This window comes from Bison bison, unplaced genomic scaffold (assembly GCF_000754665.1).
Source record: "Bison bison bison isolate TAMUID 2011002044 unplaced genomic scaffold, Bison_UMD1.0 scf7180017864048, whole genome shotgun sequence".
Taxonomy (NCBI): domain Eukaryota; kingdom Metazoa; phylum Chordata; class Mammalia; order Artiodactyla; family Bovidae; genus Bison; species Bison bison.
In genome coordinates, this window is record NW_011494620.1 from 4,751,188 (window position 1) to 4,767,408 (window position 16,221).

General features: G+C 42.7%; 1 protein-coding gene across 1 annotated transcript; it reads right to left on the reverse strand.

The window, feature by feature from the left end:
- Positions 1-2,241: 2,241 nt before the first annotated feature.
- On the reverse strand, positions 2,242-14,226 carry ALG11 (ALG11, alpha-1,2-mannosyltransferase). Its single transcript, XM_010835665.1, has 4 exons — positions 14,170-14,226; positions 10,997-11,227; positions 7,380-8,311; positions 2,242-4,918 (listed from the first exon to the last, which is right to left on the reverse strand). Exons 1-4 carry the CDS (start codon positions 14,211-14,213, stop codon positions 4,626-4,628), a joined length of 1,500 nt encoding a protein of 499 aa, XP_010833967.1. The 5' UTR covers positions 14,214-14,226; the 3' UTR covers positions 2,242-4,625.
- Positions 14,227-16,221: the final 1,995 nt, after the last annotated feature.

Genomic DNA, 16,221 nt, shown 5'->3' on the forward strand with positions numbered 1-16,221 from the left:
CCTTGGACTGCAAGGAGATCCAACCAGTCCATTCTAAAGGAGATCAGCCCTGGGTGTGCTTTGGAAGGAATGATGCTAAAGCTGAAACTCCAGTACTTTGGCCACCTCATGCCAAGAGTTGACTCATTGGAAAAGACTCTGATGCTGGGAGGGATTGGGGGCAGGAGGAAAAGGGGACGACAGAGGATGAGGTGGCTGGATGGCATCACCAACTCGATGGACGTGATTTTTGAGTGAACTCCGGGAGTTGGTGATGGACAGGGAGGCCTGGCATGCTGTAGTTCATGGGGTCGCAAAGAGTCGGACACGACTGAGAGACTGAACTGAACTGAAATCCATTTTAGACTTCTGACTGATGGAACTATAATACATTTTTGTTGTTTTAACTAAGTTTGTGGTCATTTGTTGTTAGTGATAGAAAACTAATATACAGACTCATTTAAAATAAACTGTTATTTTATAAAACCATGATTTCTGACATTTCTTAGGGTATACTGAATATGCTTTTTTGAAGCTGATGTTGACACTGATGGAATTAAGTAACTGAGCAAGGAGAGGAATTGTGTACCAAATAATCATTTTAGTGTCTCATTGAATTATTTTCTAATAGTTTCAAATGTATAAACTTCTGGAAAGCAGGGACTATGTCTGGTCTTTATTTCTCATGATGGTATTTTTTATATATAGTGGTTAGCCCAGTGCCAGAAATGTTTAATTGAAAAAACTAATACAATTTCTTATTAAGACTGTAAGCTCTTTGAGACAGGAACCTAGACTTCAACTTTTTTTTTGTATTAATTATAACAATCCCAGTGTTGAACATATGTCTGGAGCTTAGTAGATAGTCTGATTTATTGTATCTGCTGTTATGAAGAACAGAGTGGTTATAGCTAAGTGGTAGACTCCTGACCGTAATATCTGGTCTTTAATGAAAGTAAAACTAAAATGGCACATCGATACCTTGCTGAACCAAGAAAATAGAGAAACTATTGATCAGACCTGCATGTCTTCAGAACTGTTAGAAAATTCATGTGTCTCAGTAACTATGTATGAATCTATCAACTTGATCATTCTTTACATGATACCAAGTATATCAACCCTTAACTTCCCTTCTAAGTGTCTTGTAATAGTCATGTGTGATCCAAGTGAGCACACAGCAGTAGACTACTGGAACTGATGCTTCTCTAAAGCCAAGGGTGGCCTTAATTAGGGTGGGTAATTAGGGTAAGAAACAGCAGATGAATGGTAAATCATAAGGGCATAATTTGACTCTAGAAATATGCACAGCTTCTTGCTGTGGTTTAATGGATGTAACTTAAAAATTTTTTTTTACTATAGTTGTTTTACAATGTTGTTTACTATACTTGTTTTACAATGTTTTCTGCTGTCCAGCAAAGTCAATCAGCTATACCTATACATAAATCCACTCTTTTTAAGATTTTTTTCCCATATAGGTCATTGTAGAGTACTGAGTAGAGTTCCCTGTGCTATACGGTAGGTTCTCATTAGTTATCTGTATTTCATATACAGTGGTGTGGAAAGTAACTTTTTCATTGTACCCATTGACAGATTTAGCAGACACACTTTCATTTATTCATATCATAGTTCTGGAGTCTAGGGTACATTGTGGAGTCTATATACATTGTGTATAATTAAATACACAAATATTCTGAAAGCACTGATCATCACACTGGCCCCTATCGCGTAATTTTGTCTAGAATATGACTTTGGAAATCATCCTGGAAATTATTAAAGTGTATGAAGCTCTGCAGTATTTTACAGGTCTGAAATATTCATTTAAAAAATCTATTAAACCTACAACCTACTTTTCTTGTGGGTACATGAGACAAGACAGTTTTTGTTTTGCCTTTAAAAACTTTTTTTCTTTAAAAAATATTCTTGGCATGGGTAGCTGGAAATAGTGGTGGTGGTTTATTCGCTAAGTTGTGTCTGACTCTTGCAACCCCATGGACTGTAGCCTGCCAGGTTCCTCTCCATCCATGGGATTCTCCAGGCAAGAATACTGGAGTGGGCTGCCATTTCAGTAGGTAATAAAGAATTCACAACTGAGAGACTATGTGAGGGGTGGGAGACTATGTGAACTGGGAGACTATAAAGGTGCCATACTGGGAAAAGAAAGTAATAAAACCACTTCTTTCAATCATATTTAGATACAGATAGATTTTGTATCTATTAAATCTATATCATATTTAAGATACAACTAGATTACTATACAAAGAATATGTTAATATGGTTTATTATGCACAACTAGAAATGTGAATCACCAGTGTTGTGGGTTCAAAACAGCATGTTTGGACCACTGAAAAGCAACATCATATAGGAATTAAAAGTCACTCCGTTTCCCCACACAGACAGTAGCTGATATACTGCTTTGTCATTCTTCATATCAGGTATTCAGAAACAAACGTTTAATACTGCGCTAGGAACACTGAGAGAGAACCTACTAACATATGCACATTATAGTTTCAGTGATATGTTTGTGATAAATGAAAATCATTTTGAAGAAATGAATTTAAATAATATTTTGTGAAATTTCAGAATCCTTTCTTCCTTTACTATATCCTCTACTTTTGCTCTGTCCATTTTCTCTTTAGTCCCATGGTTTTCCTTGGGTAGATGGGTAGGCTGAGTGGGCAATGGTCATGGATGTTATCTCAAAGAAGAGCTATAAGGGAAGAAAAAGCACTGAGCTTTTTGCATCCAAGTGGTAATCCTGATTTTGTCGTTAACCAGCTCTGGGATGCGGACGGAACTGAAGTTCTTCACCTTGCTCCTGTCTGTAAATTTGAAAATAAGAGAAACGAGACTAGAGAATTTGTAGGGCTCCTTCCAGCTCCAGTTCCAGCACAAGGCCACTCTGGTACGTCACCATCCCTGGGCTCTGTTTTGGTGCTTTTTGGTCTGATGACAGAAGACGGCCAGCAGACAACACATCAACGATGTAACTGGGAGGAGATAATGAAGCTGGCTGGTTCCGTGAATGGACAAGAGGTGACTGGAAACAAAAAGTTTACCTCTTTCACATGCCTCTAAGACAAAGATGTGTCAGACTGTGAAGGAGGTCAATTCACTGAACCAGAAGGAACTGACTGTGTGTGGGGCAAATGCTGAAAGTTGTAGCTCTCAATAACCATATCTGCACACACATATATTCATTTTTCCATGCTAGTTATCAGTTATTCAGGATAGAAGTCCTGTTAAATTATACTGATTCCTAGTTACTGGCTTAGTAACAAGAATTTACCTAGGGTCATAATGCACTGATAAAGATAGGAGTACAGAAGACATTTACCACATATTGTTACCTTTAATTCAAGTAACTTTGTAATTTTTAAAGTACTTTCACATACCTTCTGTGTTTTGTGTTTTCATTACAATTATGAAAGGCAGGAGGACAGCCAATACATCTCCAGGTTACAGGGAAAGAAGCTGAGACTCAGAAAAATTAGGAAGCAGCTTTTGCGGCAAAAGGTCAGATGTTTGTAGATGATGAAGCTGAGGTCAGGTCCAGCTACTCTCCCTGCTAGTCCAGTACTCTATGCAAACTGCCACCTCGTCACCTTACAATGCTGATTACAGAGACTGTGGGGATGGCTCCCCATCTTACATCATCACCATCTGAAAAACAACTTATTGAGATGTTCTGACTCAGACCTCTTAAATGACTTTAAAAAGCTGACTTCTAGCCTCTGGGATGTGAAAATGGTAAGGGATAATGAGAGGGCTGTAAAAACACACTGACAGCACTAAAGAGAAAATTATTTTCGCAAGTACCTAGTGATGGAAAGGGTTACTTACACGCCCAGGCACAGCCACAGAGCAACCACAGTCAGCCTGTCTTTTGACTATCTGCTTTTATAACATGATTAAGCCTGCTGAAAATTTTTGTTCTTTTAAGAGGATCATTAGAGGTATTCAAAAGTTTATCCACAATATTGTTTGAATTTAAATGTACCAGAACTTTTTTATGTTCCCAACATATCAGAACAATTCTAAAGTACTAATCAATTATTAGTCATCCATTGTTTTTTTCAACATTTCTGTTTTTTCTAAAGGGAAATCTTCTTTCCCGGTTTCTAAAGTAACCTGACAAATAGAATAATGGATTATACCAAAATTAAAACTGTATATTTTCTTTCAGAATTTGAGCCCAAACCCTAATCTAAAATTTTTACATTTAAACTATATAAGGTTACCTTTCCCATTTAGGTAACTTTGCCTTTTTCCACTGAAATAAATACCTTGGCTATATGTACATACTGCTGAGGGCCTTGCTTATGGATAAGCAAGGGCCTTGCATAAGGATCAATTCAGTTCAGTTGCTGAGTTGTGTCCGACTCTTTGCGACCCCATGGACTGCAGCACGCCAGGCCTCCCTGTCCATCACCAGCTCCCAGAGTTTACTCAAACTCATGTTCATTGAGTCGGTGATGCCATCCAACCATCTCATCCTCTGTCGTCCCCTTCTCCTCCTGCCCTCAATCTTTCCCAGCATCAGGGTCTTTTCAAAAGAGTCAGGATAAGACTAACCTTATCACAACAAGGAATGAGTTTAGAAAAGTATTAACATATGAAAGTATCTAACCATTTTATACAAAACATCTTTAATTTGTACAGGTGTGGCATTTTTGGAATAATCGTTCCACAGACGATAGGAATGCCACTTCAAACTCCTGATCGGAGAATCTGCTTACGGATGCACGGGCACTGTTTCTGATTTGGAGCCTCTGTTCTGCAGACATGGAAAGAATATGGGCCATAGTCTCAGCATAGCCCTCTTCACTTTCAGCCAGGAACCCAGTCCTCTCGCCGTGGTGAGGAACAACGATGTCAAGCTTCGGGCCCCCCGAATTGTGTGCGAGGACAATCATGCCAGCTGCCATACACTCAACAATTCCTGAGGAACAGAAATCAAGTCTTTTAAGTCTCTGAATGTGCTCATAATAACAAGGACGAGCAGAATCCTTTACAATTTCAAGACTCGAGCAATTTAATTAAATGTCTGTGTCTTTCCAAATTTACTTATTTAACTTCTCTGGTGCAAAATAAAATCTAAGTTTTTCAGTTTTCAAGGCTTCACAATAATGCTGCTTTGTTCTTTATTAAAACCGACAAGTAGACACAGGAATTGTCTAAAAAAAAAAACTACTGCAGATAATAAAACAAAGAAGACTGGAGAACGTTATTAGCAAGATGGTAGATAATAGATATTAAAAGATAAAAGGGGTTAAAAAAAGATTTAAAAAACCCCCCAGTATGTTAAGAGTTCAAATTACAGCACTAGGAGAAAAAAAGGAAAAAAGTAAGCCATCTTAGTGACACATTCTAAGTAAGGCTGGGGTTTATGTTACTGCTTGGATTTCTGGCAAATTTGAGAGAACTGTGTGCCCAAAAGCAGCACTGAACTACATCAAAGTTTTGGTTAGTCTCTGCCAATGACATAGCTGAGGACATAAACCTGGCCTGCCTTTCTTACCCGTTTCTAGAGAGAACTAAGCCCTTCAGCAAATGATTGAGGTGATTGCTTTCTTACTTCAAAGGAGGGTACAGAGCTGCTATCATCCCAGCCACATGGGAGAGAAATGGAACCACCATAACTCTCTTCAACACTGGTGAATCTCTACAGAACAGAATCTTCTGCTAATGATTTGATCTGAACTCTCATTTGAAAAATATGAATTACACCATTCTCTGTTCAAAGCTGGGTACCATTCCTCTGTACTTAGACAAAGTCTTAGAGACTTTGACCTAATCAGTTTTACTCTCTCCAGAAACTTCCACTGCTCCCTCTCTACTGGCCCTCCCTATCAGCACTTAAGCTAGTTCAAACTCGTAAAAGCACAGTCCCCTGTGAGCAAGTGCACACACACCCACCCCTCTCTCCAGGTCACACGTCCTCCCCTGGCACTCTCTCTCCTTCCGTCTCTGTTTTGCAGACAGCTTGGGGCCAGCGTGGTCTGAGCTCACCAGCTCTGCCGGCTTGCCAGCACTCAGGGCTCCCTCACCGCCCCCTGGCCTCTGCCCACTGCTGCACTGACACCGCTCTCACCCATGGTGAAGCCCACCATGTCTTCATCTCGCCCAGCATCTCAGCAGCACTGAACCCTTCACTGTTCTCCTTCTCCCCTCAACCCTCTCCTCCTGTGGTTTCTGCCTGGCTTTCCCCTACTTCTCCTTCGCTGGCCGCTCTTCTGCCAACTTGTGACCTGTCGCTGTAACACTACGGGCAGCCTCTCACTCTCCAGACTCTCCTATGCCATCCCGGCCACAGCCACAGGGCTGCGGTCACTCACTGGACAGCTCCTCACTCTGCGTTCCCAGGTCAGGCCCCTGTCCTTCCCTCAGACTCACATAGGCTACAGCTGCCGGACACACACTCACACGCCCCACAGCCAACTCCCACTCCACGCGCTGGAGACTCAGCGCCTCACGGGCCTCTGCTCTCAGCTGCCTCTCTGGGTGAAAGTCTCCACCCATCACACGGCTGTCCAAACCCAACACCTGAGGCCATTCCAATGATAGCATCAAAGAATAAAAGAACCAAAAGAATAAAAGAACCATCAGAATCAACAAAAGAATCCAAAGTGACTGGGAAGAGCCCACCTGGGGACAGGGGTTCTCGGCTCCTGGAGCACAACACGATCACCTGAGGGGCTTTACCAAATCTCCACCTGCGCCCACCCAGGGATCCTGATGTGGGCCCTGGGTGGGGGGCTAGGATGAGGTCCAGGGATCTGAACCAGCACACAGATGGGGTGAAGTGTGGAGAGAAATGCGGGAGTTAAGAGCAGGCGCTGTCTGGATTAGAATCTGCCCTCTTCTTTTACTGTGGGACTGGGCAAGTTCTAAACCCTCTCTGTGCCATTGATAAGATGGAGATAACCATAATACCTATCCAGTAAAGTTCTAGAGAGGATTAAATCTGATAATACTTGTAAAGACCTTGAAAGTAACCACCATAGAGTGAGTGGTCAAAAAATATTATCATTGGTTAAATGTTTTGTGTTAGTCGCTCAGTCACGTGACTCTTTGTGACCCCCATGGACTGTAGCCCACAAGGCTCCTCGGTCCAAGGAATTCTCCAGGCAAGAATACTGGAGTGGGTTGCCATGCCCTTCTCCAGGAGATCTTTCTGACCCAGGGATCAAACCCAGGTCTCCCGCACTGTGGGCAGATTCTTTAACGTCTGAGCCACCAGGGAATATGTTTTACAGGGTCTCAAATGAGGAAAACAAACTTGGTGGACTCCGGGAAGAGACTGAGGACTGGATGAAATCAGAGTACTATTATTTTTTCAAAACCACCGAAAATGTGTTATCTCATCACACCATCACAAATTGTTTAGAGCACAAACTCACCAATCCCAAAATGCTCGTTCCACATAGTATGCAGACCAACTGTTGCTTCAGACAAGTAATTCTTTAACTCATCAAACGGAATGTTTATTTTAAATTCCACATCTTCTTGAACTCCGAGGTCCTCAGCAAGCCTTCTCAGTTGGTTTACCCTGAGTTCATCATCTTGGTTACGACAACCTCCAATGAGCACAAGTTTAAGTGGAGGAAGAGATTCACTCTCCTTTTTATTCAACAACTTAGCAAAGGCTCTGATCTGCAAAGGATGGTTCTTTTCAGGCCTGAACTGGCCAATCGAAACCAGTAAGTGTTCTGAGGTTGCCTTCTCTTCATGTAAGGGAAGATCCAAGAATGTTTGCACATCACAAGGTGGATAAACAATATTAGTGCAGTTCCCAACCTTCCACAGTGACAGAATATGGTTCAGTGTCCAAGAAGAATTGACCATGACGATGTCACTGCAAGAACCAACAAGCCCATACATAAAAGCAAATAAATAGTAGTAGATGAGCTTTACTTTGCTGAGAAAAGGATTCCTGGTAATGAAGGCTGCGTTGTTAAATCCCACATTCTGATTCTTCACGACGGAGAGCATGTCAGTGCTGATGGTGGGGTAATGAACATAGCTTCCAACTCGGCAACCACCTAGATACTTAAACAGAGGAAGTGTGAAAGCGTAGCCCATTGAATCAATGTAAACATCGGGAACACACTGCATCAGAGCTTCCCAGCCCAGGAAAATGGATCCCAGACTTTGGCCCAGCAGTGTGAAATGAGGATAGAGTGAATCTTCCACAAGGTAGCGCTTCCTTAAGAAAACAAACTTCACTGGGCGAGTTAACCTGATGTTAAATCTTCTGAACGCGCCTTCCAGTATCTGTTGGCCACTGACGTCGGCATCGCCAGTGTAAACAACATAAAGTGCTTCTGGATACCTAAAATAAGGTAAGAATTTCAGTCGTTTAGGTGCAAACAAGCAAAGCATTGTAGATCATCATTTTTCTCATGATTGTAAAGAGTCTTATTTTCAGACTAAAAAAAATGTTTTCCACTGATTTTATGACTCCACTCTACCTGGGTCTTTCACTGCCCTATAATTAAAACATTAGTCTTCCAAAGGAAACTTCTAGTTCTTTGCTATTCCCTCTGCTAAGAGTTTTGCATATAGCAGACATCAACAAAATAGCTGATTTATGAATGAGGCATTTTCATTCTTAAGAAATGTTCAAAAATGTTATTTTGACAACTTTCTCAGTATTAAAATGGTGATTTAGCCTGTGCTCAGTCACGTTCAACTCTTTGCGACCTCAAGGACTATAGCCTGCCAGGCTCCCCTGTCCATGAAATTTTCCAAGCAAGAATACTGGAGTAGGTTGCCATTTCCTTCTCCAGGGGATCTACCTGAACCAGGAATAGAACCCACATCTCCTGCATTGTCAAGAGGATTCTTTACCACTGAGCCGGTAATGAAATATTAATAAAATATTCATAAACAAGAGTTAACATTCACGAAAGGTAGTTAACATTCACTAAAAGCATCTTTGAGGAGGGCATGGCAACCCACTGCAGTATTCTTGCCTAGAGAATCCCCACTGATAGAAGAGCCTACAGTCCATGAGGCTGCAAAGTCAGACAGGACTGAGCAACTGGGCACTGCACAGCACAAAGGTATCTTTAGATAGGATCATAAACGCTAAAGCATTACTCAGGGATTTTTTTTTTTTTGGTCTCATCATTTCTTTATTTTTAACTTTTTATTTTGTACTTGGGTACAGCTAATTAACAATGCTGTGACAGTTCCAAGTGAACAGTGAAGGGACTCAGCCATACAAACACATATATCCATTCTCCCCCAAACTCTGCTCCCATCCAGGCTGCCATGTAACATTTACTCAGGGTTTTAATCTGAGAAATGCACAAAGGTTTTAAAAGCTGGGCCTTGAGCCTGCATCACAATTATATATAATGAAAATATAGAAAAATACCTTCTTGTGATTTTAACACTTTGGCCACACTCTGGTTGTGTTTACAATTATTCTGAGTCATACAGAGAATGGGGAGACTGAATGAAAATCCAGTGTCCTGGATCTCGTGTCAAGTCAGGAAAGATTTGTAGGAATTAACCAAGGAGAAACAGGTTGTTTCGGGAAAAAAAGGAACACTAGATGAAAAGGCAAGGAATCTTATAAAGGTATGTGCCCCGAGTTCAGTAGGCTGGAGCAAAGTATATGTGAGGGGGCTGGGGAGGGATGAGAGACAAAAAGTGGCAAGAGAAAGATGAAAAAGCATCTTCCATGTCGTACTCATTATTTGGACTTGTTTTTGTGTTAGTGAGTTGGAGGAGTAATAGGGGTCCTGGGGAGTACGCGTACAAATCTCATGACACTGGACCACTGCTCTCATGAGTTCAGTAATCCAGAGACAAGGCTAATGCACACTGTCCTGAGAAGGAAAGAAGAGCATGGGCCAGAGCAGGGAAGGCTTCAAGGAGGTGGGAATTAATACAGGATTTAAGAAAATTATCTGCATTTAGGGAGTTATGGGAGATGGCAGAGGACACACAGAAATGGTGGCAAGAAGCCAAGATGGGGCTTAGCATTTGAGAAACAGAGAGCTGAGGGCATTACTCATGAGGACTTTGAAACTGAATGAAGGGCGTGTGCCAGGAAGTAGGGTCACCATGGAGAGATAACAGTCTTCCTTGTACAATGAAACAATAATGGAACCTGTGTTTTGCTATGTTTTTTCTTGTGGGACTGGAGTGGGGACAAGGAAGCCTAAAAAATTAAAAGATGTGTAAAACCAAATTCTTTCTATTAAATAACATGGTACCTTACTTAAGACTATCCAACTGGTAATGATATGAAAATCAGAATAGATGCTTTCATAGAGAATATTTGCTGTGTATCACAATTGACTAAAAGTATTCAGATTTAAAGTATTAAACACTTCATAGTATTTGGTCAATTTCTCTTTATTATTCAATCTCCTCCACATACTCTCCCAAGGTGACCAGTTATCCCCACTAAATTACGCCATAAAAGTGCAGATACTTTGTTTCTTTATCGTATCAATGGTAAAGATAAAATTCAATGGGATATTAAAAAAAGATTTATGTATTCATTTATTTTTGGTTCCGCTGGGTCTTAGTTGCTGCACACGGGCTTCCTCTAGTTGTGGCTAGTTGGGGGGCTATTCTTCCTTGTGGTGAGCGGGCTTCTTATAGCAGCAGCTTCTCTTGTTGGAGAACACAGGCTGTAGGCACGTGGGCTTCAGTACTTGTGGCGTGGGGGCTCTACAGCACTGGCTCAGTAAGTTGTGGCACACAGGGCTTAGTTGCTCCACAGCATGTGAGAACTTCCCAGACCATGGGTTGAACCTGTGACCCCTGCACTGGCAGGCAGATTCTCAACCTCTAGACCACCTTCAATAGGATCTTTAAGATAGGTCGGCATATGAAAGAAGTGTTTCCTTGCTAAAGAACAATTTAAAAAAGGAATCCCTGGCTAGGAATGAGGTACTAGAAAAGAACACATTCTGGGTAATGATTTTTTAAAAATAATAATTTTTTAAAAACCAGTAATAATATACCAAATTAGCTAAGGAAGATGCATACCTACTTTTTCTGTAGAGCCCTTAAGGCACACCATAACACTCTTTCTCCTCCTCCGCCAGCATTGCAGTATGGATGGAAAAATGCAATCACCGTTTGATTTTTCCCAGTTTTGCTAGATGACACTGACTTTTTCTTTCTCTGTAGCAGCAGTCGGATTCCCCAAAGGATAATAAGTAAACACACACACAAAGTTCCACATACAAATAGCCCGGGGAAGAGTAATGAATAAAAAAACCTGAAACGAGAGGGGAATGGTGAAAATGGATATCATGTCATTAAAAAATGGTCCTGATGAACCTATTTGCAGGGCAGCAATAGAGACAAAGACATACAGAACAGACTTGTGGACATAGCACAGGAAGGAGAGGGTGGGACAAATTGAGACAACAGTGAAACATATACTGGAGACGGAAATGGCAACCCACTCCAGTGTTCTTGCCTGGAGAATCCCAGGGATGGGGGAGCCTGGTGGGCTGCCGTCTATGGGGTTGCACAGAGTCGGACACGACTGATGCGACTTAGCAGCAGCAGCAGCAGTGAAACATATATGTTACCTATGTAAAATAGACAGCCAGTGGGAATTTGCTGTATGATCCAGGGAGCTCAACCTGGTGCTCTGTGACAACCTAGGAGGTGCGATGGGGTGGGAAGTAGAAGGGAGGTTCAAGCGGGAGAGGACATATGTATATGGATGGCTGATTCATGTATGGCAGAAACCAATACAACATTGTAAAGCAACTATCCTTCAATTAAAAATAAATAAATCAAGAAATAATAGGAAAAAATGAGAGGCTACAAATTGAAGTCTAGTTTCACATAACTGTTTCATATATTAATAGCAAAGTTTTATAGCTTGTGAGTCTAACAAAATACTCAGCTATTAAAATTCTAATGCTACAGAATATCTAATGTCAAAGGTGCAAGTCCCCTTTAATTCCACAGAGTGCTGGCAAGTCAATGTACTTTTTTTTTTTAATTAGCAGTAAAAATCAATGTTGATCCACCTTTCTAATTATTAAAGGATTAAAATAAATTTAATTATTAACCTAAACAAGATATGACTGGGAATGGCATCTGACTCCAAGATGACAACATGTAATCCAAAGAAATATGTCTTCCAAATGGTGAATATTCCACAGTTCAAAGTTTGGTGAGATACTAAATCATTTTTCTTCTCTCACTTCACCTCAAGTAGAACAATTTTTGAGGGAAGAGGAAATTTAGATGTCTCCAATTCTATTCTTTGGAAGGAATGATGTTAAAGCTGAAACTCCAGTACTTTGGCCAACCTCATGCGAAGAGTTGCCTCATTGGAAAAGACTCTGATGCTGGGAGGGATTGGGGGCAGGAGGAGAAGGGGACGACAGAGGATGAGATGGCTGGATGGCATCACTGACTCGATGGACATTGAGTCTGAGTGAACTCCGGGAGTTGGTGAAGGACAGGGAGGCCTGGCGTGCTGCGATTCATGGGGTCGCAAAGAGTTGGACACGACTGAGCAACTGAACTGAACTGAACTGAATTCTATTCTCAGTGATATGTCTGATCTGTTTACACGACCCTGAAACCACTGCTTCCCTACATGTTTCTGAACCTGTTTTTTTTTTTTTCTTAGCTGCCATGCAGCTTGGGGGATCCCTGAACACTTCCAGAAAGTGGAAGTGCGGAGTCCTAACCACTGGACTGCCATGAAGTCCCAGTCACTTGTTTTCTTTGAAGCAAGAGTCAATTCCTTCATTTTCCAGAAAATACCTACTAAATACTGAGTCAAAGGAATCATGGTTTGTCTGTCAGTTGTTCTTCCAAATAAGAACTGTGTCCTCTAAAAAGAATGTCTACATCTAAAAAGAATGTCAACGTAGACAGTCATACAGGAGGTTATCCTTAAGACAACTATTTTACTCTGGTATGGAGAAGTGCTTTATGTGTTCAATCCATTTTGTCATATAGAATATTAGAAAGATATGTACTCAAGGGTTTAGATTTAACAAAATTAATAATTTTTACTGCTTCATCAAGGACATTTTAAAGAAAAACTGGCTTTATCAAGTGCATGGAGATGAAAAACACAATGACTAGTAGTACAGTTTGAGAACACTGCCTTGATTTGTGCTAAGTAGTGGTTTTATCCACCAAGACTTTTGCACTATCAGTGCAAATGTCAACAAAACAAAAACTGTGTCCTCTAAACATTATATCTTAACATTATATGAAAATAATTTTTACCTAGAGGAGTCACTCAAAGGGTCTTAGGAACTCTCAGGTGCGTACAAACCACAATGAACCACAATTTAAGAATCACTGCTGGGAAGAATGGACAAAAGTTTGACAAAAGTGGTAAGACTGGCCACTTAACGTTTGGAATATCAGTTCATGAAAGCAATGTTATCTTAAATAGTTAGCTTTCCTTTCCCAGGACAAGACAAGAAGCTGTTTAATTTAAAATGTTGCTGACTCACAGAATCCAAAGATTTCCATGACATTTTCTTCAAATGATTTAAGTGGGAAAATAAATGTGATAGGATTTTCAAACCGAACTATTCAACTTACAATCAGAAAAAAATCATATTAATCACTAAAGTTAACCCAGTTCTTATGTTTTCAATCTGTTAGTTTCAAAGATACACATACAGGTTCTATTAAGAAATTTATCAAACATCCTACCGTATTTGTACATCAAAACTACCCACTTAGAATTTGCTTAAATATAACTAAAATGTGTCATTAAATATTTATTCATATTTAAGCACAAGACTTTAAAAAGGTAAGTGTAAAGGGCAAACTAAGACAACAGAAGATCCGGTTTCTTCACCAAAAAGAGCATGATAGAATGGAGAATGAATTCGTGGCTCAATCATAAAGGAAAATGAGGAACGAATATGAATAATTTATGACGGACTAATTGGAGCGAACACAAAAGAAAGGAAAAGCTAAAGCAAAGAGGGAAAGCGAGCTCTCAGAGAGCAGTGAGGCAGTGAAAGTAAACGCGGTAAACCGGGTCTTCAACTCAACCTCGTGTATCCACCAAGACCCCAAAGGGAATGCACACTGGCCTTGAGACAATAGCTTAAATTCATGACAAGGAAAGCCCCTGCCCGCACACATGAGTCACACTGGGCAGACACGTAGCACTTCAGTACCGAAAACGCCTGCGAGCCTACACCACCCGCTCCTCACCTCAATAACTCACACAAGCACCAACCCCTTTCAGCAGTCGCCATCTTCCGCCGACCCTCGAACTCAGGAAGCGTTTCGTCGTTCCTTTTCTCTATTGGCTCCTGAGGAACCTTGCGGCATTCCCCCCGCCCACACGGGGCCGACTGTGCACCTCAATTGGTTGCCGGTAGTAGCTTCCCACGGCCCTCCAGCCAACAGAATCTCCAGGGGAGTGGACAAGTTTTCCGCGTGGCGTCCTGGGTCCCGGCCCCCTCGTGGGTGGAGCCGTAGGGGGAATTGGGCATGGGGAGGGCGTGGCCTGTGATGGACAGTCGGTGCACCCGCCCTCGGCCCCCTCCCCCACCGAGCCCCCCGCTCAGGCGCCTCGGCCCCTATTCTAGAGCCCCGCCGCCGGTCGGAAACCAATGGGAGGCTCTTGCGCGTCTGGGATCGATTTTCCAGGTGCGGAGTTCACAACCGCAGCAGCTGCAGCGTTTCTGATCCGCGGCGCCCTGGAGTCAGGCGCGGAGCCCCAGAGGGAGCTGCGCAGAGCGGACCGGACGGTGACCCCCGCCACGCCGCACCTTCCAGGCCGGCAGTGGGCGAGCCTGGGGATCTGCATCTCCGGCCCGGGTCTACGCGGCTTGCCCTGGCTCCTTCTCTCCCTTGGCACACGCCCAAGGCTGAAGACAGACCGAGGCCAGAGCGCACCGGTCAGGAGGTAGCGGAGATCGGTGAGGGGGGACGGGCTCGCCCCGCCTGGGTTCAGCTCGGCGGAGTACACTCGGGCACCGACAGACAGGCCCGTCTCCGGGTGTGGGTGAGGGTCTCCGGCCCACCCTCCCCTCAGGCTCTCATCCCTGCGCCCCCCAGGGCCAGGGGCAGAGTGGCGCGCAAGTTTAAATTAGCCGGTGGGGGTCGAGCTGCAGATTGCTCCTCTGAAATGCAGGTGCCGGATTGGGTTAGAACCGAACCACGAGGATGCCACCCACGGCGCGCTCCTCCTCTCCCTGGGTTTTAACACCGCGCTTCTCGTCCCCTGACCAGGTGACCTTGGGCTCCGGGCTGAATCACAGAAGAAATTAGTTCCTCCGCGAGATGAAGCCAGAGGAAGAGAGACCGATTACAGATCGCGAAAAGGCCAGCCGGAGAGTGAGTTACTTTCCCGGGGTGCTGTGTGCGCACACCTGCCTGGAGGACCTTCGGCGCTCACCTACCATCCTTGCTGCGCTCGGCGCGTGGTGTGCGCGGGGGAGGCTCCTCGGCGCGTGGTTTGTTAGAGAACACCCTTTAGAAAGGGCGTGCTATTAACTGGTTTTCAGTAACAGTTTAAAACCCAACACTTTTCTGTTCGTCGGATGTTGAGGAGTTTGATGCTGGAGAGGTAAAGTGAGAGTTGACTTGTTTTGTAAGATCCCTAATTGCCCAGTTCGAGTAAATTAGCTGTCCTGAAAAGTTCTTCAAGAATTGGTGCATCGACCCCTTCATGGTCGTCCTGTGGTGGTGTTTTGTTGTTATTGTTTGTTTTTGAAGAACTATTTGAGTTCATTAAAATTATGCAAGTAATTTAGTGTAGTCTCTTAAAAACAGGACACAAATATTTAGCACGAAAAGCAAATCTATTTTCCAGTGTTTTTCTGCTCATGTTCATAGGTCTTCATTCATTCAGCAAATACTTACTGAAAACATTTCTCAGGCACAGTTTTGGAAAAGGAAATGCAGTGGTGTTCACATATCTGTTATGTTAATGCATATCTATATCTCCAGAGAAATCTTTAGGTTCTTGTGTATGTGGTTTTAGAATATTTGTTAGTATTAATCGCTTAGTTGTGTCCAGTTCTTTGCGACCCCATGGACTGACTGTAGACTGCCAGGCTCCTCTGTCCATGGAATTTTCCAGGAGAGAATACTGGAGTAGGTGGCCATTCCCTTCTCCAGGGGGTCTTCCCCACCCGTGGATCTGAACCTGGGTCTCAGGCATTGCAGGAGGATTCTTCACCATCTGAGCCACCAGGGAAGGTTTTACCTAAAGGAGATCATATAGTGTGTGTGTGTGTGTGTGTGTGTGTGTGT

Coding starts and splice junctions, on each gene's coding strand:
- ALG11 (XM_010835665.1), bottom strand. CDS start 14,213: ATGGCGACTGCTGAAAGGGGTTGGTGCTTGTGTGAGTTATTGAG. Junction 11,228..14,169: donor TGCTTGTGTGAGTTATTGAG/GTGAGGAGCGGG, acceptor CTCTCGTTTCAG/GTTTTTTTATTCATTACTCT. Junction 8,312..10,996: donor TTAAGGGCTCTACAGAAAAA/GTAGGTATGCAT, acceptor ACCTTATTTTAG/GTATCCAGAAGCACTTTATG.